This window comes from Rana temporaria, chromosome 2, assembly GCF_905171775.1.
Source record: "Rana temporaria chromosome 2, aRanTem1.1, whole genome shotgun sequence".
NCBI classification, from domain to species: domain Eukaryota; kingdom Metazoa; phylum Chordata; class Amphibia; order Anura; family Ranidae; genus Rana; species Rana temporaria.
In genome coordinates this window covers 89,077,577-89,101,774 of record NC_053490.1, presented here as the reverse complement: position 1 = coordinate 89,101,774, position 24,198 = coordinate 89,077,577, and the positions used below count along the sequence as shown (strand labels likewise).

Below are 24,198 nucleotides of genomic sequence, written 5' to 3'. Positions count from 1 at the left end.
TGTTTGCAAAGTTGCTGAATTTTTCAGCTTTAACCTCCTCCTAACAGCATTTCTTATCCCTACATTGGTTTCAGGTCAGAGACTCCAGATACTCCAAAAGCACTGATGTGAAAACATTAAAATGACAGCCAGGGAACTAACATTTTCAAAGGTTAGCAGTGACAACGTTCATACTTTCATGACGGAGTAACTTTAATCTGAAAAGGCATCATTCTGCCCTCTCTTCCTGTCAAAACGTTCACTGTTAGAACATGAGCATATAGACATATGTGCAATCAATCATGTCTATATGCAAGTTTGGGCTACATTTATTACATTTTAATATATATTTTTTACTATGTAGGAACACTTATGTGTGTGTATACATTTATATGTATTTATTATGTTATTTATTACATGTTATTCACTGTCCCACATCCATTCATGTGCACCATTAAATAGTATCTACTAACTAATTGATTCATTTGGTTCTGGTGTTGTGCTTCATATAAAAAGTCCCCTCTTTTTTCAATATATTTCGATAGAATTTTAGTGACTACTCTGTCAGCTTGCTATGAGGGCACCCAAGTCAAGTCACAACTCCCTGTGTCCATTCAGACACGGAGCCCTGCATAGAACTTTACAACCACTTTAAGTTGAATTTGTATGTAAGCTGGAACAGGTAAACTGTTTAAGTGTAACACCATCCAAAAAAAATCATCTTTAGGTTTTTGGGTAGCATAGGGAAGGTTTAACACCCTGTAACGTTTGTTTGCTGTCTGTGCCCCTGTTCAGAAGATTTTACCTCACTTTCTGTCCTTTTGGGGTGTTGTGGAAACAAGGATTGGTGATGAAGCTTCAGCGGAGGCACATTTTTCCCATGATAACTCTTACAGAAGAGAATTTCCCTTCCTAGAGGTAGCTTTCTTCTCACTTCCTGTTGTCTCCTTCCGTTTGTAAGTAGGAGTCGTATGTAACTCAGGACTGCCTGTATTTTAATTTATGTTCTTCCACTATTTGTATACATAATCAGAGGTTGAATCTGTGTCTGATTATATATTTCTTCCTTTATGACATATGTGAATAAAGTTGTAGTTTTTTTGGGCTTTACTTGGTATCATATGTGGTAATAATCATTGGAGATTCATAGCTAGATTCACATAGAGCTAGGTCGGCGTATCAGTAGATACGCTGACCTAACTCGGAATCTGCGCCGACCTAAGTTTAAGTGTATTCTCAAACAGAGATACACTTAAACCTATCTAAGATACGACGGCTTGCGCCGTCCTATCTTAGGGTGCAATATTTAGGCTGGCCGCTAGGTGGCGCTTCCATTGTGGTCGGCGTAGAATATGTAAATCACTAGATACGCCTATTCACGAACGTACGCCCGGCCGACGCAGTACAGATACGCCGTTTACGTAATGCATTATCAGGCCTAAAGTTATTCCATCAAATAGTTGGAATAGTAATGTTAAAGTATGGCCGCCGTTCCCCCGTCGAAATTCAAAAATTTTACGTCGTTTGCGTAAGTCGTCCGTAAATAGGGATTTACGGCATTTACGTCCACATCGAAATCAATAGGACCGTGTGGCGTACTTAGCCGCAATGCACACTGGGAAATGTAGGCGGACGGCGCATGCGCCGTTCCAAAAAAAGTCAATCACGTCAGGTCAACCCGAATTATCAGAAAACACGCCCCCTCAGCCTATTTTGAATTAGGCGCGCTTGCGCCCGCCGCATTTACGCTACGCCGCCGTAAGTTAGGAGGCAATTACTTTGTGAATACAGTACTTGCCTCTATGACTTAAGGCGGCGTAGAGTAAAGACGATACGCTACGCCGCCTTAAAGTTGCGCGCCCCTACCTGAATCTAGCTAATAATTCTTCTGCATGACTGTAGGAAGTGATTGTTGTTAAAGAAGGAAACACTTTTGAATTTCTTATAGAAATATTTATTAATTGTAGAGATTTGGCCTGTGGGAATAGTGTGGTGACTGCAGAACTGAACGCCTCTTCTGTCGCTGGGAGAAGTTATCTGATCATAAGGACAGGAACCCACGGTGGTAACTGAGCAGCATAAGCCATTGTGACTGAAGGATAAAATAACACCAGACAAGTAAGATGAGAATTAAGCATGTCTGGAAAAGACAGCGGTCGGCGTTGGTGACAGGCAAACAATCCGAGAAAACCAGGACAAAGGTCACAAGAGGAAGAAGTCAGGGCAGGTGACTATGCCTTCTTCCATTTGTGTCTGTGTACAAGCTGTGGGCTGTTTATATGAACACTATGAGCTCTAAGCTGTGCCCGCATAGTAGACATGTATGCAGAAGTCTGGGGTGTACTGGGCACCAGGTAATCATGTTCACATGGTCAGGGGAAGTCTGGCTCTGATAAGAATATGTTGCCGCTTAAACATCGACAGATGATATAATCAGCTTTTAATTAGCCTGGGTTCACACTAGATGAGGTTCAAATTCACAGTGAATTCTCTGCGGATTTGGCACTGCATCTAAATCGCAATTCGTCCATGCAAACCATTTGCAGAGTGTATTTTAAGTTAAAGCGGAGTTCCACCCAAAGGTGGAACTTCCGATTTAAGCACTCCTCGCCCCCTGACATGCCACATTTGGCATGTAATTACTTTTTTTTGGGGGGGGGGTGTGTCCTCTTTTTAGTGGGATTTCCTGTCCCACTTCCTCCTTCCAGGTCCTAGGCGACTCCTCCTGTCGCCTTAGGCGGCCCCTCCCTGCCAGTGGACTTCTGGGACACAACACAGGTCCCAGAAGATCGCTGGCCAATGGCAGAGCGCAGCGCGAGCCTAACATGCGCAGTGCGCGCACGCCCGTGAAGCTGTAAGCTGTCGCAGCCGGGTGCCCACAGTAGAAATTACGGCACCGGGGAGAGGAGGGGGAGAGGAGCAGGGCTCCGTGCGCCCGCATCGCTGGATCGTGGGACACGCGAGTCTCAGTTTATTAAAAGTCTGCAGCTATGCTTGTTGTAGCTGCTGACTTTTAATAAACTAAAAAATGGGTGGAACTCCGCTTAAACAACCCCCCCGCAATCGGTTTATAAAACGCAGCGCGATTTGCAGAATCGGATCACATGGATGTGAACACTTATGTGATCTGATTCTGGAGTGGACAAAAAAAGGGTCCTGCATCAATTTGGTGCGAATGCAGTGCGATATTTGAGACAAATCCATGGCTCAAATCACACCCCAGAGACACTGCATGTAATTTTCACAGGAAAGTGCTGCGATTCCTGTGCTAATTATATGCAATGTCTCGCACCGCAGCATTGTGAACCCAGGCTCAGTGTGGCAAAGTGAATGCTTCATTAAAATATTTTGTTACCAATCCATTTCTTTAGCGATGCACAAGATTGTCAGGAGGACGCAGAGGCTCCTTTTTGCAACATCTATGCAGAGGGGCCTAATGCCATGTTCATTAGTTTGAAGTCAAATATTGCTTTACAGTAAAACCTTGGATTAAGAGTAACTTGATTTGAGAGCGTTTTGTGAGAGAAGCAAACATTTTTAAGAAATTTGGTTGTGGAACAAATGATCTGCATTTCCAATATTCCTTATAGGGAAATTTGCTTTGCTATACAAGTGCTTTGGGTTACAAGCATGCTTCTGGAATGAATTATGCTCGCAATCTAAGGTTTTACTGTCTTATAAAGACAGATTTGCATCTTCTAACCTTTGCTAGCTGCTTAGCCACATTCAAATATAAAAAGTGACCTTGTATAAATAACTAGAACTAAAAAAGAAAAAAAATTGCATTAAAAAGAACGTTGCCAATGGACTTGACACAGTGTTATATGGGAAAAATTAAACTTTACCAGTCATGGAGGAAATAATCGGGCTGCCAGTGCTGACTGCAATGCTTGTTGCCTGGCAGGCCACAGTTGCTTAAAGTAGATCTAATATTGTTAATGGGATTTTAAATCAATATAACTAATAGGGCAACACTCCTCATGCCGCGTACACGCGATCATTTTTCGGCATGAAAAAAAACGTTGTTTTTTTTTAAAATTTTTTTTTAAATGATCGTGTGTGTGGGCTTCACATCATTTTTCGGGTTCTGAAAAACGACAATTTTTTCTCCGAAAATGCTGCATTTTTTAATGATGTTTTGAACGATGTCGTTTTTCGGGTTGTAAAAAAATGATCGTGTGTGGGCTAAAACGACGTTAAAAACCCGCACATGCTCAGAAGCAAGTTATGAGACGGGAGCGCTCATTCTGGTAAAACTACCATTCGTAATGGAGTAAGCACATTCATCACGCTGTAACAGACAGAAACACGCAAATCGTCTTTTACTAACACGGAATCAGCTAAAGCAGCCCCAAGGGTGGTGTCATTTGCATGGAATTTCCCCTTTATAGTGCCGTTGTACGTCACCGCGCTTTGCTAGAGCATTTTTTTTAAAACGAGGTGTGTGGCAACTTCGTTTTAATGATGAAGTTGGAAAAATGTTGTTTTTTCTACATGAACGTTTTTTTTCATGCCGAAAAACTATCGTGTGTACGCGGCATAAGAATTGTGTAATTTAGCAGTTGGTTACAGGAGCAAAAGCCTAAATAACTGACTGCCAGGTGCCATCTGCTATTCTTTGGTTATGGGCAAACCATGTACCAGGCTTCAAAAGATGTTCCCAAGTTTGCAACTGACCTGTTTTCTACAAAGCAGTGATATCACTGCAGCAGAAGTAGCTGGACTCACCATGAAGCCTTTGATGGTTCTGTAGAAAGAATCCATCAATAATGATCCCAACGCACAGACTTGTGATGTACGGTCCCAGCCATCAGAACAATGTACCAGTACGCTGGTATTCTCCTCATATATAGCCTAAGGACACAAGCATTGATTTATTAACATTGTGATAATAAAAGGAAGAGAACATTGTAAAAGGTAAATAACATAATATTGGCAGTGCTACAATTTACAGTTACAATATACATAATGTGCTCCCAGCACAGAGACCAGGGTCTCACCGAGAGCCTCAGAAGGTCCGATTCCAGGTCACCCGATGGCTGTGATAGACTCTGATTGACTATCACAGTGGTCAGTCACTGTGAAGTCTGCCCCTGTGTCGTCTGTCTCTGTGAATGGACAAGAGCGATACATTGCATCACTCTCTGTCCTTCCAGATCTAGGTCAATGTCAGGGTTAGTGTTTTGGTCAAAAAGTCAGGGTCAGTATTTTTTTGACAGGCTATTTTTTTTCGTATTAGTGTCGGTGTGTTTTAGGTAGGATTAAAAAAAAAAAAAAAAAAAAAAAAAAAAGCACAATGCTCATTATTGTATCTGGGCTGTACTACGGGTACAACAACAACAACTAACATACACCCAAGAGGTATCGCTGCAATCATCATGAGCAGGAGAACTGATTTGGGGTTGTTCTTTGGTGGTAGGTTATAGCAGTAATTATTGAGCAGCCAATCCCAGAAGACGTCCGTTGGTGACGAAACGCGTAGGTGTGGCTTGCAGGTTTGACGTCATCAAGCCTCTCCAGTTGGGGAAGCACGGAGCACAAACAGACAGGAGAAGCAGGAGAAGCCGCTGTGCTCTCATCTGACTTTTTGTACATTGTGCAAACATTTCTACGATCTTGTAAGTGCAAATCTTCTTGGCAAATTAAATACATGCTGTACGGTATCACGCTATGGTCCTCTTTTTGTTCTAATTCTTTTAAGACATTAGATACCATCCCAGATATTCCACAGTGGGTCTGGAGGGAGACCTAAAATCCCTATGCTTGCTGAGACTGCTGTCACAGTGGTCATACAGTTAGGGTAAGGAGACTACATTACCACTTCTGGGTGTCTTCCTGGTGGATGAAGCTTGCTCTATCCTAAGAAGACTTCTTAGGCCCCATACACACAAGAGGATCTATCCGCTGGTATTTATCCACGGATCAGTTGCAGCGGATAGATCCTGTGGTGTGTACGGCCCAGCGGATATTTATCCGCGGATTTTTTTCGGGCCAATGGATTTCCAGCGGATAAAAATTTCTTAGCATGCTAAGAAATCTATCCGCTGGAATCCTGTCCAGCGGATTGATCCGGTGGTCTGTACAGACTCACCGGATCAATCCGTCCGATCACCTCCCTCGCATGCGTCGTAATGATTCGACGCATGCGTGGGAAGTCTTTACCTTCCAGCGTCGCGCACGTCGCCGCGTCATCATCGCGGCGACGGCGCGACACGTCACCGCGGATGGATTCCGCGCGGATTTCGATCTGATGGTTAGTACAACCATCAGATCAAAATCCGCCAGAGGATGAGTGTGTACGGGGCCTTAGGCACCAATACGGATTAACTCTTTAAGGACAGTGTTTGAATTATATCACCTTCATTTGTGATCCACCTGTTAACTCATTACTGTGGGACTTTATTCATGCACCTATTTTCCTTTTTTATATATTTTTGTGCTTCTCACAAGGCACTTTAGATACTAAGTGTCATATCACATAGTACTTATCTGTTACCACAGTATTACACTATAAGATCTATTTAAGATCTTTCTTTCACTTTGTTGTCTATTTTTAGCGCTGTACTGTTTATTACTTATGCTTTGAATTTTTTGTATCAAAAATTTTGGTACTGACAGCTTTTAATTTATCACTAATTTTGGTGTTTCAATTTCACATTTATCTGTATTTAGCGCAGTGTTTTCCTTTTGGATTTTTTAAAGGTTATAGTAGTAGCAAGAAATATACATTTACATTTAAAATATATATATTTTCTTTTTTACTATTTTGAGCCAGTTTTTCTTTGATAAGATTAAAAAAAAAAAAAAAAAAAAAACAGGAGATATCCATTACCATTTACCACCAAATGAAGGCCCAATATGTCCTAAAAAACTAAAAAAAGAATATAAGTATAATCCACCTGGATGGACAAAGTAGTTTTAATGCTATGTACGGTTTTACCAACGCATGTCAAAATGAAAAAATTGGACTTAGACATTTAGATTTGTTTTACCCTTAGGGGTTAAAGAACCATTCCAGACATGTAGCTGGATTCATGTACAGTTACGACGGCGTATCAGTAGATACGGCGTCGTAACTCCGAATCCGTGCCATCGTACATTTAAGCATATGCTCAAACTGAGATACGCTTAAATGTTGCTAAGATACGACCGGCGTAAGTCTCCTACGTCGTTGTATCTTAGCTGTCTATTTACGCTGGCCGCTAGGGGCGGGAACGCCGATTTACGCCTAGAATATGTAAATCAGCAAGATACGCCTATTCACGAACGTACGCACGCACGTCGCAGTAAAGATACGCCGTTTACGTAAGGCGTTTTCAGGCGTAAAGATAAACCACCAAAAAGATGGCGCAGCCAATGTTAAGTATGGACGTCGGCACAGCGTCGTATTTTTCATGTTTTACGTCGTTTGCTTAAGTCGATTCAGAATAGGGCCGGGCGTAGGTTATGTTCACGTCGAAAGCATTGACTATTTGCGACGTGATTTGGAGCATGCGCACTGGGATACGTCCAAGGACGGCGAATGCGCCGTTCGTTCGAAGCGTCATTTACATGAGGTCACGAATAATTTCCATAAAACACGCCCACCTCTTCCACATATGAATTAGGCGGGCTTACGCCTGCCAATTTACGCTACGCCGCCGCAACTTACGAAGCAAGTGCTTTGTAAATACTGCACTTGCCTCCCTAAATTGAGGCGGCGTAACGTAAATAACATACGTTAAGCCGCACAAAGTTAAGCCGCCGTACGTGAATCTACCTAATGGTATATTTCTACATAGTTACATTGGTACATTGTGGATCAATGTAACTATGTATACACATACCTGGCCGATACCGCTGGAAATCACTGAAGTAGACATCGCTACTTGAGTGATCTCCACTTGCTTCTGAGCTGTCGGCCTGATATATTGTGAACACAGGGGGTCAGCCGCTCAGCACGGGAACCATTTACAGAATGCTTTGCAAAGTGTTCTCTGATTGGATGAGGTGGAGTGGTGGGGCTGTGACTTCAAAGGACACAAGACTTCTTGATTTATTGAATTCCATTGTAATACATGCTGACAAATGAAGATGATCTGTATACCTTGGCTAAGCAGACAGAAGCATCCATCACTGCTTTGATGTGGCGGAGCCATCCACAGTTCTCTAAGCCATTGAAAAAGTCACTTACAGAGAGGTTTTTAGACCCGCAAACTGAAACAAAAACAAAAAAAGAAAAAGGTTAATTATTTAGTCACATTATTAATATTCCTGTAAAAAAGAACATAAAGGAAAGGCTTAAAGAGAAACTGTGCTTTTACCATGCAAACAGGATATTCTTGATGCAGATCTGCACAGACACGTGTATTTACCTTTCAAAGTCCTACGTGAACTACAAGTCACTGAAGTCAGTTTTGGATTTAGAAGTATAAACAGAAGAGTTAGCACTAATCAAAATGTAGGCTGTTTAAAAAAAAATTCAATAAGTAAGAATAACGCACTCAATTTGGAGGAATAAAAGCATGTCAAGAGTTCGGCTGGTGAGCTGCTGGTTCGGTCTGCAGAGATTGTCAGGTAAGTGGCTGGGGTATGTTATCTTCTGGCCTTGGAGAACTGTGTGGAGTAGCCGACAGGTGGAACGCAAGCCATCTGTTACTCAGCGGCTTCCGTGTGCGTTTGGCAGCTCCAAATGCAGAGAGTGCATTATCCCTATTTCTTTTCATTTTTAATAAACAGACTACATTTAGATGTGTGCGCCCTCTTATGTTATATGAGCACTAGGTAACTCATGACCTGAATCATGAGGAGCAGCCCTTTGCTCCTTTGCCCTACATTTATGTATTAGACTTTTTAGTGGCACTTGCCTCAGTGTCATCCCAGCCCCACTCCCTACATATACCCATGAGCCACCAAACAGCACCATAGACTTCATCCTTTTCTAATGCCGCGTACAGACGGTCATTTTTTGTGATGAAATAAAATGACATTTTTAAAAATGTCATTTAAAATGATCGTGTGTGGGCAAAATGTCATTTTATGTCTTCTGAAAAATGAAAAAAAAAAAATTCGAACATGCTCGAATTTTTTATGTCATTTTTTAAAATGTCATTTTTTGTGTCATAAAAAATGATCGTGTGTGGGCAAAAATTACGCTTTAAACCCGCACATGCCCAGAAGCAAGTTTTGAGATGGGAGGTAAAACTACCATTCATAATGGAGTAAGCACAATTATCACGCTGTAACAGACAAAAAAGCACGAAATGTCTTTTACTAACAAGTAATCAGCTAAAAGCAGCCTCAAGGCGAATAGAACTTCCCCTTTAGAGTGCCGTCACTTTGTTCATCATTTTTCAAAATGATGGTGTGTATGCTACATCGTTTTTGAAAATTAAGTTTCAAAAATGTAGTTTTTTTTCATCACTTCAAACTTCATTTTTTTTCCATCACAAAAAATGACCGCCATAAGAGTTCTGCATTTCCCAATCACATTGTTGATCGGCTCAGTGCTGTCACAGATAAGTCAAATGCTCTTCCTCCAAAAAAACACCAGCCTGCTGACCAACAAATATAAAATATATATGATATGGCTGTGTTGGATTAGTGAAATAATTTGGCTACATTTGCACATGGGCACACAATGTCCTAGAGCTGTGTACAGCCACACAGACATGTACTACATGGTTCACAAAGGGAAAGCGAAATGGTGAGACCCAGATATTTTAAATAGTCATACACAGTAATGAAAGTATAAAACAAACATTTATTGAAAAAAGCTAAAATGTTACCTCTATCAGAGTAGAGGGCATCACTGAGCATTAAAAATACCGATAACATTGAACATGTACAAAGTAATACAATACAGTGAATCCAAATAGATATCATATTATGCGTTTTGCCAACGCATTTCGACCAGTGTGGTCTTCTTCAGGCTTTGCCCTTGGATAGCACAATGGAGGATACTATAGCTGAAAACGAAACTGTACACACTGTAAATTGATTTGTGATGCCATAGATCATCCAGAGTGGAGGTGGAGCACAGGAAGATCGCAAGATGGAAGAGAAACACAAGATGAAAGAAAAACACTAGCCACCCATGTTACCCAGACACAAGGGATAACAGTAAAAGCAGTGTACCTTCATGGAAACGTGGGGTGGTAATAACGTGTCTCAGCAAACGGTAGTAGCTTTTTCAATAAATGTTTAATACTTTCATTATTGTGAATGACCAGTTAAAATATCTGGGTGTCACAAAGCCCTGATGCTCCTCACCATTTCCCTGTCCCTTTGTGGACCATGTTGTACACGAGTTTGGGCCGACACCCACTATTGGTTATTGTTGGCAATATATGGGCTATTGAACACACATACACATGAATGAATGAAGGAAACTGTGCATAGCTATGTGCTGATATTCACATATGTAGTGTATTACATCTGTGCTACTTTATGCAAATAACTGCATACAGTTGCCTTCAACCATTCATGTCTATGAGTGATTGCACACAGCTCTAGGACATCCGGCACTCCAAAAATATGATGTGTCTTTGTGCTGCACGGGCAAATGTGCCCATGTGCATGTAGCCTAAGGGTGTCAATTTATCTACACACTTCCTAAGGATGGTTAAAAGGGTATCACACTCTAAGTTTTGTTGAATAAAAGTTCCCTCATAAATACACTTCAAAAATTTTAATAAAAAAAAAAATAAGATTCTAAATTATACCGCAAATCCCTACACCCCCAATTAGCACAAAAATGCCCAGCCAATCCCAAAAGAGAGGTGAAAATGTGTCTCTAACCAAACCGGGGGTTGGACTCAAGGAGGTACATCTACAGCTTATCCTAAGACCCCTTTCACACTGGGGCGTATTGCAGGCGCTATAGCGTTAAAAATAGCGCCTGCAATCCACCTTAAAAGTGCTGCTCTATTGTCTCCAGTGTGAAAGCCAGAGGGCTTTCACACTGGATCATTGCGCTAGCAGGACGGTAAAAACAGTCCTGCTAGCCGCATCTTTGGAGCGGTGAGGGAGTGGTGTGTATACCGCTCCTCCACCGCTGCTTCCCATTGAAATCAATGGGACAGCGTGGCTATACCGCCCGCAATGCGCTGCTTCAGGCGGTTTTAACCCTTTCTCGGTCGCTATCGGGGGTTAAATACACCTCGTTAGCGGCTGAAATGCGCAGCAAATTCGCCCATAGCGTAGACGGTAAAAATATTTTTTTTTTTAGGGGTCCGGAGGTCCCCAGGGGCCCGGAGGCCCCCAGGGCCCCGGACGGCAACCCCCCTTTTTTTTATTTATTTTTTGTAAAAAAATGTTTTTTTTATATATTTTTTATTTTTATAATATATATATATATATATATATATATATATATATATATATATATATATATATATATATATATATTTTTTTTTATTATTATTATTAAAGGGCCCAGGGGTCTCCAGGGCCCCCGGATGGCAACCCACCTTTTTTATTTTTTTTATATATATATATATATTTTTTTTTTTATTAAAGGGCTCAGAGGTCCCCAGGGCCCCATGTGGCAACCCCCCCTTTTTTTATTTTTTTTATAAATGTTTATTTTTTTATTTTTGTTTATTTTTTTATTTTTTTATTAAAAGGCCCAGAGGTTCCCAGGGGCCCAGAGGTCCCCAGGGCCCCCGGGTTTGGCAACCTCCCTTTTTTTATGTATTTTTTATAAATGTTTTTTTTTTTTTATTATTAAAGGGCCCAGAGGTTTATTTTTTCTTTTTATTAAAAGGCCCAGAGGTCCCCAGGGCCCCGGATGGCTACATATATTTATATATATTTGTTTTCTTCTTTATTTCTTCTATTTTTTGTAAAGGCCCCCCCGCTTCTCAATTTGCGGCAGCCCCCACGCTTCTCAATTTCAGGCGGCAGCACCCCCACCCCCCTAGGTTCTCTGCTTCAGGGGGCCCATGCCTTAAGCTGTGCAAGGGGATGTGTGCAAAATTCCTGATGGCGGCCCTGCGCATACCTCCCAACACGCACGGATTCTGCTGGACTTTCCCGCACAGACAGCTTCTTCCCGCAGTCCCGCAAAAGGGTTAATTTTCCCGCACTGCAAGAGGAGGCAGCACGGAAGCAGGAGGAACCGGAGTGGTGTGTGGAGGACTGTGGCTGCTGAAGGGAAGAAAGCCGACAGCCGGGCTAATGACAGTCTGTGGCCCCGGCTGTTGGCACAGGTGAGAGGCACTCCCCCCCTCAACAACTGCAAAATCCCCCCCCCGGTCAACAACTTTAATGCGCTCCCCCCCGCTCAACAACTTCAATTCGCCCCCCCCCGCTCAACAACTTCGATCCCCCCCAATTCTCGGCTCCAGGGGGCCCCTTCAACACTCAAGCCCAGGGGCCCCCCCCACCCTAAGTCCTGCCCTGCCCACAGCCTAAACCTTAGTGCACACCGCTAGTTTTTTTTAGTTCAACCCAGCAGCCAACAGAGAAATTAGTGAAGAGCTGATGTCACTTCCTGTCACAGTGCACGGTTGATGAACCAAACTACAATTTCCATCCTACAATGTAAAATATAGCATGTAATGGGTGTGAATGTAGGGGCAATGGACGTGACTGTGGAGGGGGTCCTTTGCATAGCCTGCCAATCACTTACAGTAGGTGTGGATGGGACAGACCAGAAAGCTCCTGACTTGTCCATGAAACAATGCAATGTTCGTGGAAGGGTCAGACTCTTGGACCCTTCGCTCCAGTGACCAGTGATGTAATGACGTCACCGCTCACTGCATAGGGACTAAACAGAGGCATTACAAGACCAGTGACCAAGGAAATGGCAGGCACAGTGAGCAACAGTCATACGAAACGGAAATGAAGGAGGCTACACCATTATGAATGAATGAAGTAAAGATATTTCAATGGGTGAATATCTGTATAGAAAAACAAAAAGATAAAGAAAATCTAAGAAATTAACTACAAAAATTACAACATGTCTGCCTGGAGTCCAGCTTTAATTCTTAACACACCCATAGCCAGATTCACGCAGAGCGGCGTATGTTTAAGCGGGCGTAGCGCATCTCATATGCGCTGCGCCAATGTAACATAAAGAGGCAAGTACAGTATTCACAAAGCACTTGCTCCCTAAGTTACGGCGGCGTAGCGTAAATGGGCCGGCGTAAGCTCGCGTAATTTAAAGTAGGCTGGTAGTGGACGTGTTGTATTGAAATTAATCGTGACCCCATGTGAATGCATGACCGAATGAACGGCGCATGCGTGTGCATGCTCAGAATCACGTCGCAAATACTCCCTACGATACGACCTCACAATGCGTACGACGTGAAATCTCACTTACGCCCAACCTCATTCACGTACGACTTACGTAAACGACATAAAATCCGACGGCACTTCCGACGTCCATACCCTAAAGACCAGCTGTTTGGTGGTTTAACTTTACGCCGGAAAAACGCCTTACGTAAACGACTTAGATTACAGCGACGGGCGCAAGTACGTTCGTGAATTGGTGTATCTAGCTCATTTACATATTCAACGCGTAAATCAACGGAAGCGCCCCTTGCGGCCAGCGTAAATATGCACCTAAGATACGACGGCGTAGGAGACTTACGTCGGTCGTATCTTGGCCAAATTCAGGCGTATCTGGTTTCCAGAATACGCTTAAAGATACGACGGCGCACATTCGGACTTACGACGGTGTATCTACTGATACGCCGTCGTAAGTCTCTCTGAATCTGGCTACCAGTGTTTTCCTTCAAATAAGTCTCAGCCGAGCATCTTCAGGTATACACTGACCTCTAGTGGATACAAAAAGGCTTGCAAGTAAATACTGTAGTGTCTTAGGCCTCATGTACACTGGACATTTTTACAGCAGCTTCTAAGGGCATATGATTTTTTTTTTTTCCTACCTCTGAACACCCCTTCATGTTAGCCTATATGTCCATGCACACACAGGCTTTTAGCAGCATTTAGTGGCAGAAGCTTACAGCGGCTGTTAGAGGCAGGAAAAAAAAACAACAACACTGCCAGTGTGTTCAGGAGCAGCAGCGTTTGGGCAGAAAAAAGTTTGAAGCTACTAAAAGCTGATAACACCTTCTAAAAACGATGTGTTTTAGCATTAATTCATTTCAATGACCAGAATAAATTATTTATTCTGGCCAATGAAATAAATTTACAAAATTGTAAGCTCTAATGAGCAGGGCCCTCTGATTCCACCTTTAGGCCCCTTTCACACCGGGGCAGGAGGTGCGGTGGCGGTATAGCACCACTATTTTTAGCGGCTCTATACCGTCGGAATTGTGGTGGTATTCGGCCGCTAGCGGTGCTGTTTTAACCTTCGCTAGGGGCCGAAAAAGGATGAATACCACCCCCAATGCGCCTCTGCAGAGGCGCATGGCCAGCGTTATAGCCGCTTTGTCCCATTGTTTTGGGTGGAGGAGCGCTAAAAACACCGCTCTTCTCACCGATCCAAAGATGCTGCTGGCAGGACTTTTGGAGTGGTCCCACCAGCGCATCGTCTCACAGGCTTTCACACTGAGACTGCAGGGCAGGAGTTTTTCAGGCGGTATTTAGGTGCAATGAAAAACTCCTCATTGTGAAAGGGGTCTTATTGAATTGTACTGTCTGCCCTCATGTTGTAAAGCACTGCGCAAACTGTTGCCGCTATATAAATCCTGTATAATAATAATAAACGCCCAAGAGCTTGACACTTGTAAAAGCTCCAAAAAGCCTGTAAAGGCTTAAAGTGATTGTAAAGGATCGTTAAAAAAAATAAAAAATTATATTATATCATACTTATCTCCACTGCACAGCTCGTTTTGCACAGAGTGGCCTCGAACACTCACTTCAGGGGTCCCCCGGCGGATCTTGTGGCTCCTCCTGACTTCAGATAACCCCCCTAGAAAAAGTGCTCTCCTGGGGGGTTACCTTACGGGCGCACTCCCAAGTTTAGCATTCTGCGTCTATAGACACGGCCCCGCCCCCCCCAGCGCCCTCATCATTGGATTTGATTGATAGCAGCGGGGAGCCAATGGCTATCAACCAAAAACCCAGAAAAAAAAAAACACATGATACAAATGTTATAAATTGAGTTACAGTTCAGCGAATAAAATAAGTATTTGATCCCCAAGCAAAACATGACTTCGTACTTGTTGGAAAGCACAAAGCTAAGACGTTACTTCTAGTGACTTGGTGACCAAGTTTGCACACATCTTAGGAGGGATTTTGGTCCACTCTTCTTTACAGATCTTCTCTAAATCCTTAAGGATTTATGGCTTTTGCTTGGCAACTCAAAGTTTCAGCTCCCTCCATACATTTTCTATAGGATTAAGGTCTGGAGACTGGCGAGCCCACTCCATGACTTGTATGTGCTTCTTCTTAAGCCACTCCTTTGTTGCCTTGGCGGTATGTTTTGGGTCATTGTTATGCTGGAAGACCAATCCATGACCCATCTTTAGTGTTCTGGCTAAGGGAAGAAGGTTCTCATCCAAGATTTTACAATACATGGCGCCGTCCATTGGTCCCTTATTGCAGCAATTCGGCCTGTACATTTAGCAGAGAAACAGCCCCAAAGAATAATGTTTCCACCTTCGTGATGACTGTAGGGATGGCGTTCTTAGGGTCATAATCAGCATTTTTCTTCCTCCAAACACCGCGAGTCAAGTAAATGCCAAATAGCTTAGTTTTGGTCTCATCTGACCCTAACACTTTCTCCAAATCCTTCTCTGAATCATTTAGATGTTCATTGGCAAACTTCAGACAGGCCTGTACATGTACCTTCTTGAGGGGGGGGGCCTTATGGGTGCTGCAGGATTTCCATCCATGGCGGCGTATTGTGTTACCAATGGTTTGTTTGGTGACTGTGGTCCCAACTCATTTACAAGCTCCTCCTGTGTAGTTCTGAGCTGATCCCTCACTTTTCTCATGATTATTCTTATCCCATGAGGCAAAATCTTGCATGGATTTCCAAACCGAGGGAGATTGATGGTTGGTTTGTATTTCTTCCATTTGCGAAAAAACACTCCAACGGTTGTCTCACAAAGATTCTTGCTGAGGGTCTTGTAGCCCATTCCAGCCTTGAGCAGATCTGCAATCTTGTCCCCGCCGTTCTTTGACAGCTCTTTGGTCTTGCCCATCATGGTGGGTTTGAATCAAAGAAAGATTCTGTGGACAGGCGTCTCTTATACACATAACACGTTTTCGTTAGGAACTGCAACTCAATTTATAAAATGTGTATAAATCCTTAATCAACTATTACACACACACACACACACACACACACACATACATATATATATCCCCATCCATATATCCATTCAGTCCAAAATAGTGTCCCACAATAAAAGCTCAGTAAGTTGTGAGAAAAAAAGAAAATCCAGAATCCAGTCACCGTAATGGAAAGATTTTGTGCAGTAACAAACAATTGTCTTATCTGGTATTAAATCAAGGAGATATATCTTGAGCCGAGACCTATTCTCTTCAGATATACAAGGATATCCAAGGAATCTGATTGTTCCAAGTCTTGTTTTATTTAGATATCTGGTGAGTTTGCATTTCTCACACATGGGTGATGGTGGAGCAGATAAAACAATTGTTTGTCACTGCACAAAATCTTTCCACTACGGTGACTGGATTCTTCCTGAGGACATTTTCTTTTTTCCCACAACTTACTAAGCTTTTATTGTGGAACACTATTTTGGACTGAATTATATATATATATATTATTTTAATAAGGATTTATATTGATTTATTTATCTGAGTTAGCGCTGGACTTTTACTTTATTCTGATAATCATTTTTTAAGGTGAATTTTTTTTATTTGAAAAGTGGCAGCTCTACTCACGCTTTTTTGTACAAATATTATTTTCACATACAGTATTTTTGGCGCCCCTACTTGTTATTTGAATATATACTATAAAATTTGTAACATGTGTTTTCTCTAGATTTTTGATTGATATTCTGGCCAAGATTCTCAAAGGACTTACGACGGCGTAGCGCCATGTACGCCGTCGTAAGTCCGAATGAGAGCCGTCGTATCTATGCGGCTGATTCTTAGAATCCATTACGCATAAATTCGGCTAAGACATGTGCGGCGTAAGTCTCTTACACCATCGTATCTTAGGGTGCATATTTACGCTGGCCGCTAGGTGGCGCTTCCGTAGATTTCCGTGTTGAATATGCTAATGAGCTAGATACGCCAATTCACAAACGTACGTGCGCCCGGCGTATCAAGATACGTCGTTTACGTAAGACATACGCCGGCGTAAAGTTACCCCTCATAAAGCAGGGGTAAGTCATGTTGGGTATGGACGTCGGAAACGTCGGAACAGCGTCGTGTTTTACGTCGTTTGCGTAAGTCGTCCGTGAATGGGGCTGGACGTAAGTTACGTTCACTAGGCATTGAGCGGGCGTAATTTAATTTGAAAATTCGACAGAATACTGAGCATGCGCCATTCGATAGAACCGTCATTTACGTGGGGTCACAAAACATTTACATACAACACGCCCCCTACCAGCCTAGTTTGAATTAGGCGGGCTTACGCCGTATCAGATACACTACGTCGCCGTAACTTAGAGCGGAAGATGTTTCTGAATACGGGACCTGCCGCTCTAAGTTACGGCGGCGTAGTGTATCTGAGATACGCTACGCCCGCCTAAAGATAGGCGCTTTTTTGAGAATCTAGACCCTTCATTTCTTCATAAGTGGGTAAACGTACAAAATCTGCAGCGGATCAAATAAATATTTTCCTTACTGTATATAATTGTGGAAGCGTAGTTTAAAAGAAAAAAAACACATTTACCGACTGCACGCACATTTGTGCAAATTGTTAAAGGGTATCATAGACACCCTTTAGAATTCTGTCTGTGCTAGTTCCCACCAAAAGAGCATGTGACGGGGGTTATGGCATTTTAGGTATGAATGGTAGACCTTGACATGACTTTTATTATCAGTCAACTATATGTACAGTATTAACAAAAAATATAATCAATGAAACAGAAGAAGTTTTGGAAGGTAAGTCACCTACCTTCCAAGAGTTTCTGCAGACTCGATCTCATTACATGAATGTTCTCAATTCCAACAAACTGAAATTTAATGTTGGAGTAATTATCTGCATTCTCATACCCCTTGCCTGCTGCTCTGTTTGCCATGGCATTCAGCTGTAAATAACAATGTCACACAGAATGTTTGTTTTAAAAACGTATTTGATCAAACATTTATTGAAAATAATCATGAATTCTAATGCCGCGTACAGACGGTCATTTTTTGTGATGAAATAAAATGACATTTTAAAAAATGTCATTTAAAATGATCGTGTGTGGGCAAAATGTCATTTTATGTCTTCTGAAAAATGACAAAAAAAAATTCGAACATGCTCGAATTTTTTATGTCATTTTTTAAAATGTCATTTTTTGTGTCATAAAAAATGATCGTGTGTGGGCAAAAATGACGTTTTAAACCCGCACATGCCCAGAAGCAAGTTTTGAGACGGGAGGTAAAACTACCATTCATAATGGAGTAAGCACATTCATCACGCTGTAACAGACAAAAAAGCACGAAACGTCTTTTACTAACAAGTAACCAGCTAAAAGCAACCCAAAGGCGAATAGAACTTCCCCTTTAGAGTGCCGTCACTTTGTTCATCATTTTTCAAAACGATGGTGTGTATGCTACATCGTTTTTGAAAATTAAGTTTCAAAAATGTCGTTTTTTTTCATCACTTCAAACTTATTTTGTTTTCCATCGCAAAAAATGACCGTCTGTATGCGGCATGAGAACACATGAGAGCTGTAAAAGACAAGCAGCATAACATTTCAGAAGATACTGTATAGGAGAAAGGTTGGGTGATCCCATTTGTGCTCGATAGTTTAGTCTTCAGTGCTGGGAAAGAAATCCAGGTAAACAGATGAATACACAGCTGTACATATATGGGATTTACACAGCTTGCCATACAGTACAGCCAACCTGGTGACCCGTTTTATAATGGCTAGGTCACCTCTCTGCCCTCACCGTGTGATTTGAAAGTGATAAACCAGCAGCAATCCATGCCTTTGCCACTGTGCATTCTTCACCAGTTTCTTGTCATTACACATACATACAGTACACCTGATTGAACTCTTCTTCTCCCACTTTGCTATACAGGGAATCAGACCCCTTTCACTCTAGTGGTCCAATCGGATCCACCTGTCAGTGTTATAGGTGGCCCCGATCGGACGCTCCATTTACCTCTATGGAGCGGTCAGTGTAAACAGACGTGTCCATTTACATCCAATCCTATCCAATGCACCAAAAGCAGATTGGGATGGGGATCCATTTCCCGGACAGGTGAGCCATTTACATCTGACAACCCATAGAGGAGAATGGGCTATGTCTGTTCTGCATAAGTAGAGCGGACACGGACAGATTCCCCGCTGAGCAAGCAAACTCTTGGCAGAGTCTGGCCCTTGAGAAAGGGGCCTTACAGTGCTACTATACAGGGAATTCCAAGAGGCTGATGAAGTTTAGTTACTTAGACAAATTGCATTTAAATGCAATGACCACTTTTTAGACCATGTTGCATGTTACACCCATATTTAGGGTGCAACATGAATCACGGTCAAATACATCAGTCCCCTAGCCAAACTGTTTCCTCTTATTTTATTGTAGGATGCGTCTTTGCAATGCTCTGCAGGCCTAAATGCAAAAATTCTATAAATGCACTTCTTTTTATAATTTTTTTTATCAATGTTGGTGCATTTATTATATTTCTTCAAAAAGTAGAATTTGATTTTACAAATACACTTACCGTATATACTCGAGTATAAGCCGACCCGAATATAAGCCGAGGCACCTAATTTTATCACCAAAAAATGGGAAAACGTATTGACTCGAGTATAAGCCTAGGGTGTCCATCTGCATGCCTCACTGTGTCCATGTCCATGCCTGACTGTGTCCATGCCTCACTGTGCCCATGACTAGACTGATGTTCAACATGGGAGTCAATGGAAGGGGTGCCTGGCTTTGAAAAATCAGTGCTCCCCAGCCGTAGATCTCCCAGAGACAACAAACTTTGTACACTTGTAAAGGAGAAATGGGGCTACATGTGTGCCAAGTTCGGGGTCCATGAGACCTAAGACCGTCCAGTATCGGGTCCCCAAATTTACCAGAGAAATGACAGTTTAACATGGGAGTCTATGGAAGGGGTGCCCGGCTTTGAAAAATCGGTGCTCCCCGGCCGTAGGTTCCCCAGACAACAAACTTTGCACACTTGTAGAGGAAGAGTTGGAATATATGTGTGCCAAGTTTGGGGTCCAGGGGACCTATGGCCGGCTGGTACCCGGTCCCCAAAAATCTGGGAGATCAGGTGCAAAAAGGTGACTCAAGCATTAGCCGAGGGGGGCATTTTCAGAACAAAAAATGTGCTGAAAAACTTGGCTTATACTCGAGTATATACAGGAATTATCTTTTAATGAGAATATAACTGCATTAATGTATGTTTTATGAACCTGGTTTGAGATCAGCTTTAAGTGGCAAAGGCAGCCGATATTACATGCGGGGCGTGATCAAGTAGGATTTCATATGATGTCTGCCGGGAACGATGAGAGGTTTATGCCGGCGACATTATGCCACAGGCCGGACAGGAACAGTTTAAAGTAGAATTATAGGCAAAACATTTTTTTTTTCACTTTAAATAAAGTAAGGGGGGGGTTATAACCCCTGTTGGTTTATTTTTTGCCATCTGTGCCCCGTTGGGGAGATTTACCTCAATTACTGTCCCATAGCCAAAACAGGAAGTGAGAGGAAACTCCTGCAATTAAAAAGGAATCCCTTGGGGACCCGCAGGTCCCCAATGGAAGATTTCCGTTTTATTACTTTTTCACTTATAATGATAATGCTAAAGAGGACAAATGGGGGGGGGGGGGGGGGGATCACCCTAATGGGAGCACAGACAGCAATAAGAACTGACAGTTGTTCTAATCTATCTCCGCTCTATCCGAAACTAAAGAAAGGTTTGCCTTTGGTTATACGTTACTTTTTTCTGGAAAGTCCCAGTCCCTCCCCACTCCTGGTCAGTAAGGCTGGCTATCACATTAGAGTACCAGTAAGGAGGTTCGGAAGCCAGTGTGGTCCCAAAATTGTAGACCAGATACACTGCGGTAGAGTGGCTCTCCTGGGCGAAATGCCGTACATATATATATTCGCTCAGGAGAGCCACCAGAGGGAGTGCAAGCGGGGCACCCGATGTGCGGGGATCACGCCCGATCGCGTGCACAGGAATTTGTCTGTGTGTAAGGTAGGAACAACGATCTGTCATCTCTCCTAGTTAGTCCCATCCCCACACAGTTACAACACAGTGAGGAAACACACAGTTAACTTCCCTACCAGTGACATTTATACAATAATCAGTGCATATATATATATATATATATATATATATATATAGCACTGATCGATCTATAAGTGTCAATGGTCCCAAAAATGTGTCCGATTTGTCTGCCCCAATACCGCTAAAAATCACTGCCATTACTAGTAAAAAATAAATAAATAATACAATTCTATAAATCCAATAGTTTATAGACGCTTCAACTTTTGCGCAAACCAATCAATGTACGCTTTTTGCATTTTTTTTATTTTTAACCAAAAATATGTAGAAGAATACATATTGTCCTAAACTGATGAAGATTTTTTTATTTTATTTGGGGGATATTTATTATAAAAAACACTGATCGCATGGGCAGTGACAAATCATCACCCATGGGGGTAAGGACAGCAGTGACTGGGGGGTACGTAGATCACCTTTTAATTTTTTCTAAAAAGGTAAACGAACCCTTTAAATCAACGACATGTATAACACTTTGTGTACATACCTTAGGCCTGGTATCCATGACATACATTGACCTGCACCCAGGATTGGCTTTACTAACAGATTGCAGCATGTGTTCATCCTCCAGACATCTCGCACTAAAGCCAGACAAAGGCTGACTGCACCTGCAAATAGCTGCCTAAAACAAGAAAGAAACAAGAAACGACTTGAATTGTACATGCAATGCTGAGTTATGGTGAGCATCAACAGGCAGATCAATCACAGGGAACAACAAGCACAAGAGATCTGTCCATCTCTAGCAGAAATGTCACACTACTGGGGCCTGACACAATCTAATCTATGATGAATAAACTGTGGACCATACATAGCGAGATGTTTCTTACCGACAGTTCATTGTTCCGAGACATACAAACAACTTTCCAACAATTTCAACCTCTTTCATCCAGCATTTGATCAGAAACATTGTAAAACAGATCAATCTAGCGCCATTCCTGACATTTAGAGATGAATAATTGTTGGTGGGAAGTTGACCTGATCAATTATTTCTGCAACTGGAAGCTACTTTTAAATTGGCCGTATATTGGGCCAGATCCACAAAAGGGATATGCAGGCGTATCTGCTGATACGCTGTCGTATCCCCGTTTCTATCTATGCAGCTGATTCATAGAATCAGTTACGCATAAATATCCCTAAGATCCGACATGTGTAATGGACTTACACTGTCGGATCTTAGGATGCAGTACCGTGGCCGCCGCTGGGGGCATTTCTCGTCGAAATACAGCGTCGGGTATGCAAATTAGCACTTACGGAGATCCACAAAGCTTTTTCCCTTCGTTAAGTCTCCGTAAGTATTAGTTTGCCGTCGCAAAGATAGGGCTGCTTTTACAAAGTGTAAAGTTAGTACACCATGTAAAAGTATACCTGTCTTTCCCGCGTCGCTGTCAAATTTCTTTTTTCCCGCCGCATCTCTTTTTTACCCGTCGCGATTCACAAAACTCGGCGCAACGTAACGTAACGCAAAGCACACCGGGAAAATAGCGTCGGGAGCATGCGCAGTACGTCCAGGCGCGGGAGCGCGCCTAATTTAAATGGGACTCGTCCCATTTAAATTGGCCCGCCTTGCACCGGACAGATTTAAGTTACACTGCTGCAAATTTCCAGGTAAGTGCTTTGTGGATCGGGCACTAACTTGTGTAATTTGCGGTGGTGTAACTTAAGTCACAAAAGTTACGTTGCGCCCGCTGGTTGTGGATCTGGCCCCCTGTGTATGTCATGATCATCATGTTCAGGGCTGTACTTCGATATTATGCTGCCCTAGGCACACCCAAACGACACGTCTTTATACAAGCTCCGCGCCTTGTGTCATTTGAATCGTTTATTAAAAAGCAGAATATGGTGTTGGAGGGAGCATGAGGTCTGCTTGATATACAAAAAAATACTTTCAAATGCGCAGGAATGGGGTTTCAGGTTTCCTGAGCAATAAAGAGCCTTCTGACTCTTCTCTGCACAGTTCTTACATTAAATTAAACTTATTTCTCAAGGTGGCCAGACAAGGGAAAAAATAAGAAACAAAATAAAAAAAATAAAAAAAATATATACTGCAGCTTACCAGTCTTTCATTCATTTAAAACATTTTTATTTGCATTATATTATCCTGGTAAGAACACATTTCATGTCTTAGGGTGAAAACAAATGTACTGCATTTATGGAAGAGCAGTACTTTCATCCTAGGACAGGGGTTGACAAATTTGCTTGGAATCTAGGAGCCAACTGAAAAAGTTAGGAGCCAGAAAACGCGCCCCGTCCCGACGAGCTTGCGCGCAGAAGCGAACACATACGTGAGCAGCGCCCGCATATGTAAACGGTGTTCAAACCACACATGTGAGGTATCACCGCGATTGGTAGAGCGAGAGCAATAATTCTAGCCCTAGACCTCCTCTGTACCTCAAAACATGCAACCTGTAGATTTTTTTAAACGTCGCCTATGAAGATTTGTTGCCATTCCACGAGCGGACGCAATTTTGAAGCGTGACATGTTGGGTATAAATTTACTCGGCGTAACATTATCTTTCATAATATTAAAAAAAATGGGGATAACTTTACTGTTGTCTTATTTTTTAATAAAAAAAAGTGTAATTTTTTTCCCAAAAAAGTGAGCTTGTAAGACCGCTGCGCAAATACGGCATGACAGAAAGTATTGCAATGATCGCCATTTTATTCTCCAGGGTGTTAGGATAAAAAATATATATAATGTTTGGGGGTTCTAATTAGAGGGAAGAAGATGGCAGTGAAAATAGTGAAAAATTACATTAGAATTGCTGTTTAACTTGTAATACCAACGGCCACCACCAGATGGCACCAGCTTACACATCTGGTGGTAATAACTTGTAATACCAACGGCTCACCACCAGATGGCACCAGCTCACAAAAAAAAAATTTTTTTTTTTTTTTGC

At 42.3% G+C, this 24,198-nt stretch overlaps 1 protein-coding gene across 1 annotated transcript in view; it reads right to left on the bottom strand.

The window, feature by feature from the left end:
* The window catches only part of MTMR6 (myotubularin related protein 6), a 96,936-nt gene that overhangs the window by 30,371 nt on the left and 42,367 nt on the right, over positions 1-24,198 (bottom strand). Inside the window, exons 6-9 of the mRNA XM_040340504.1 lie at positions 21,789-21,923; positions 17,969-18,101; positions 8,066-8,175; positions 4,708-4,833 (exon numbers count right to left, since the gene is read on the bottom strand). Of these exons, the coding sequence (XP_040196438.1) occupies positions 4,708-4,833; positions 8,066-8,175; positions 17,969-18,101; positions 21,789-21,923 (504 nt within the window). The remainder of the gene's footprint in view (positions 1-4,707; positions 4,834-8,065; positions 8,176-17,968; positions 18,102-21,788; positions 21,924-24,198) is intronic.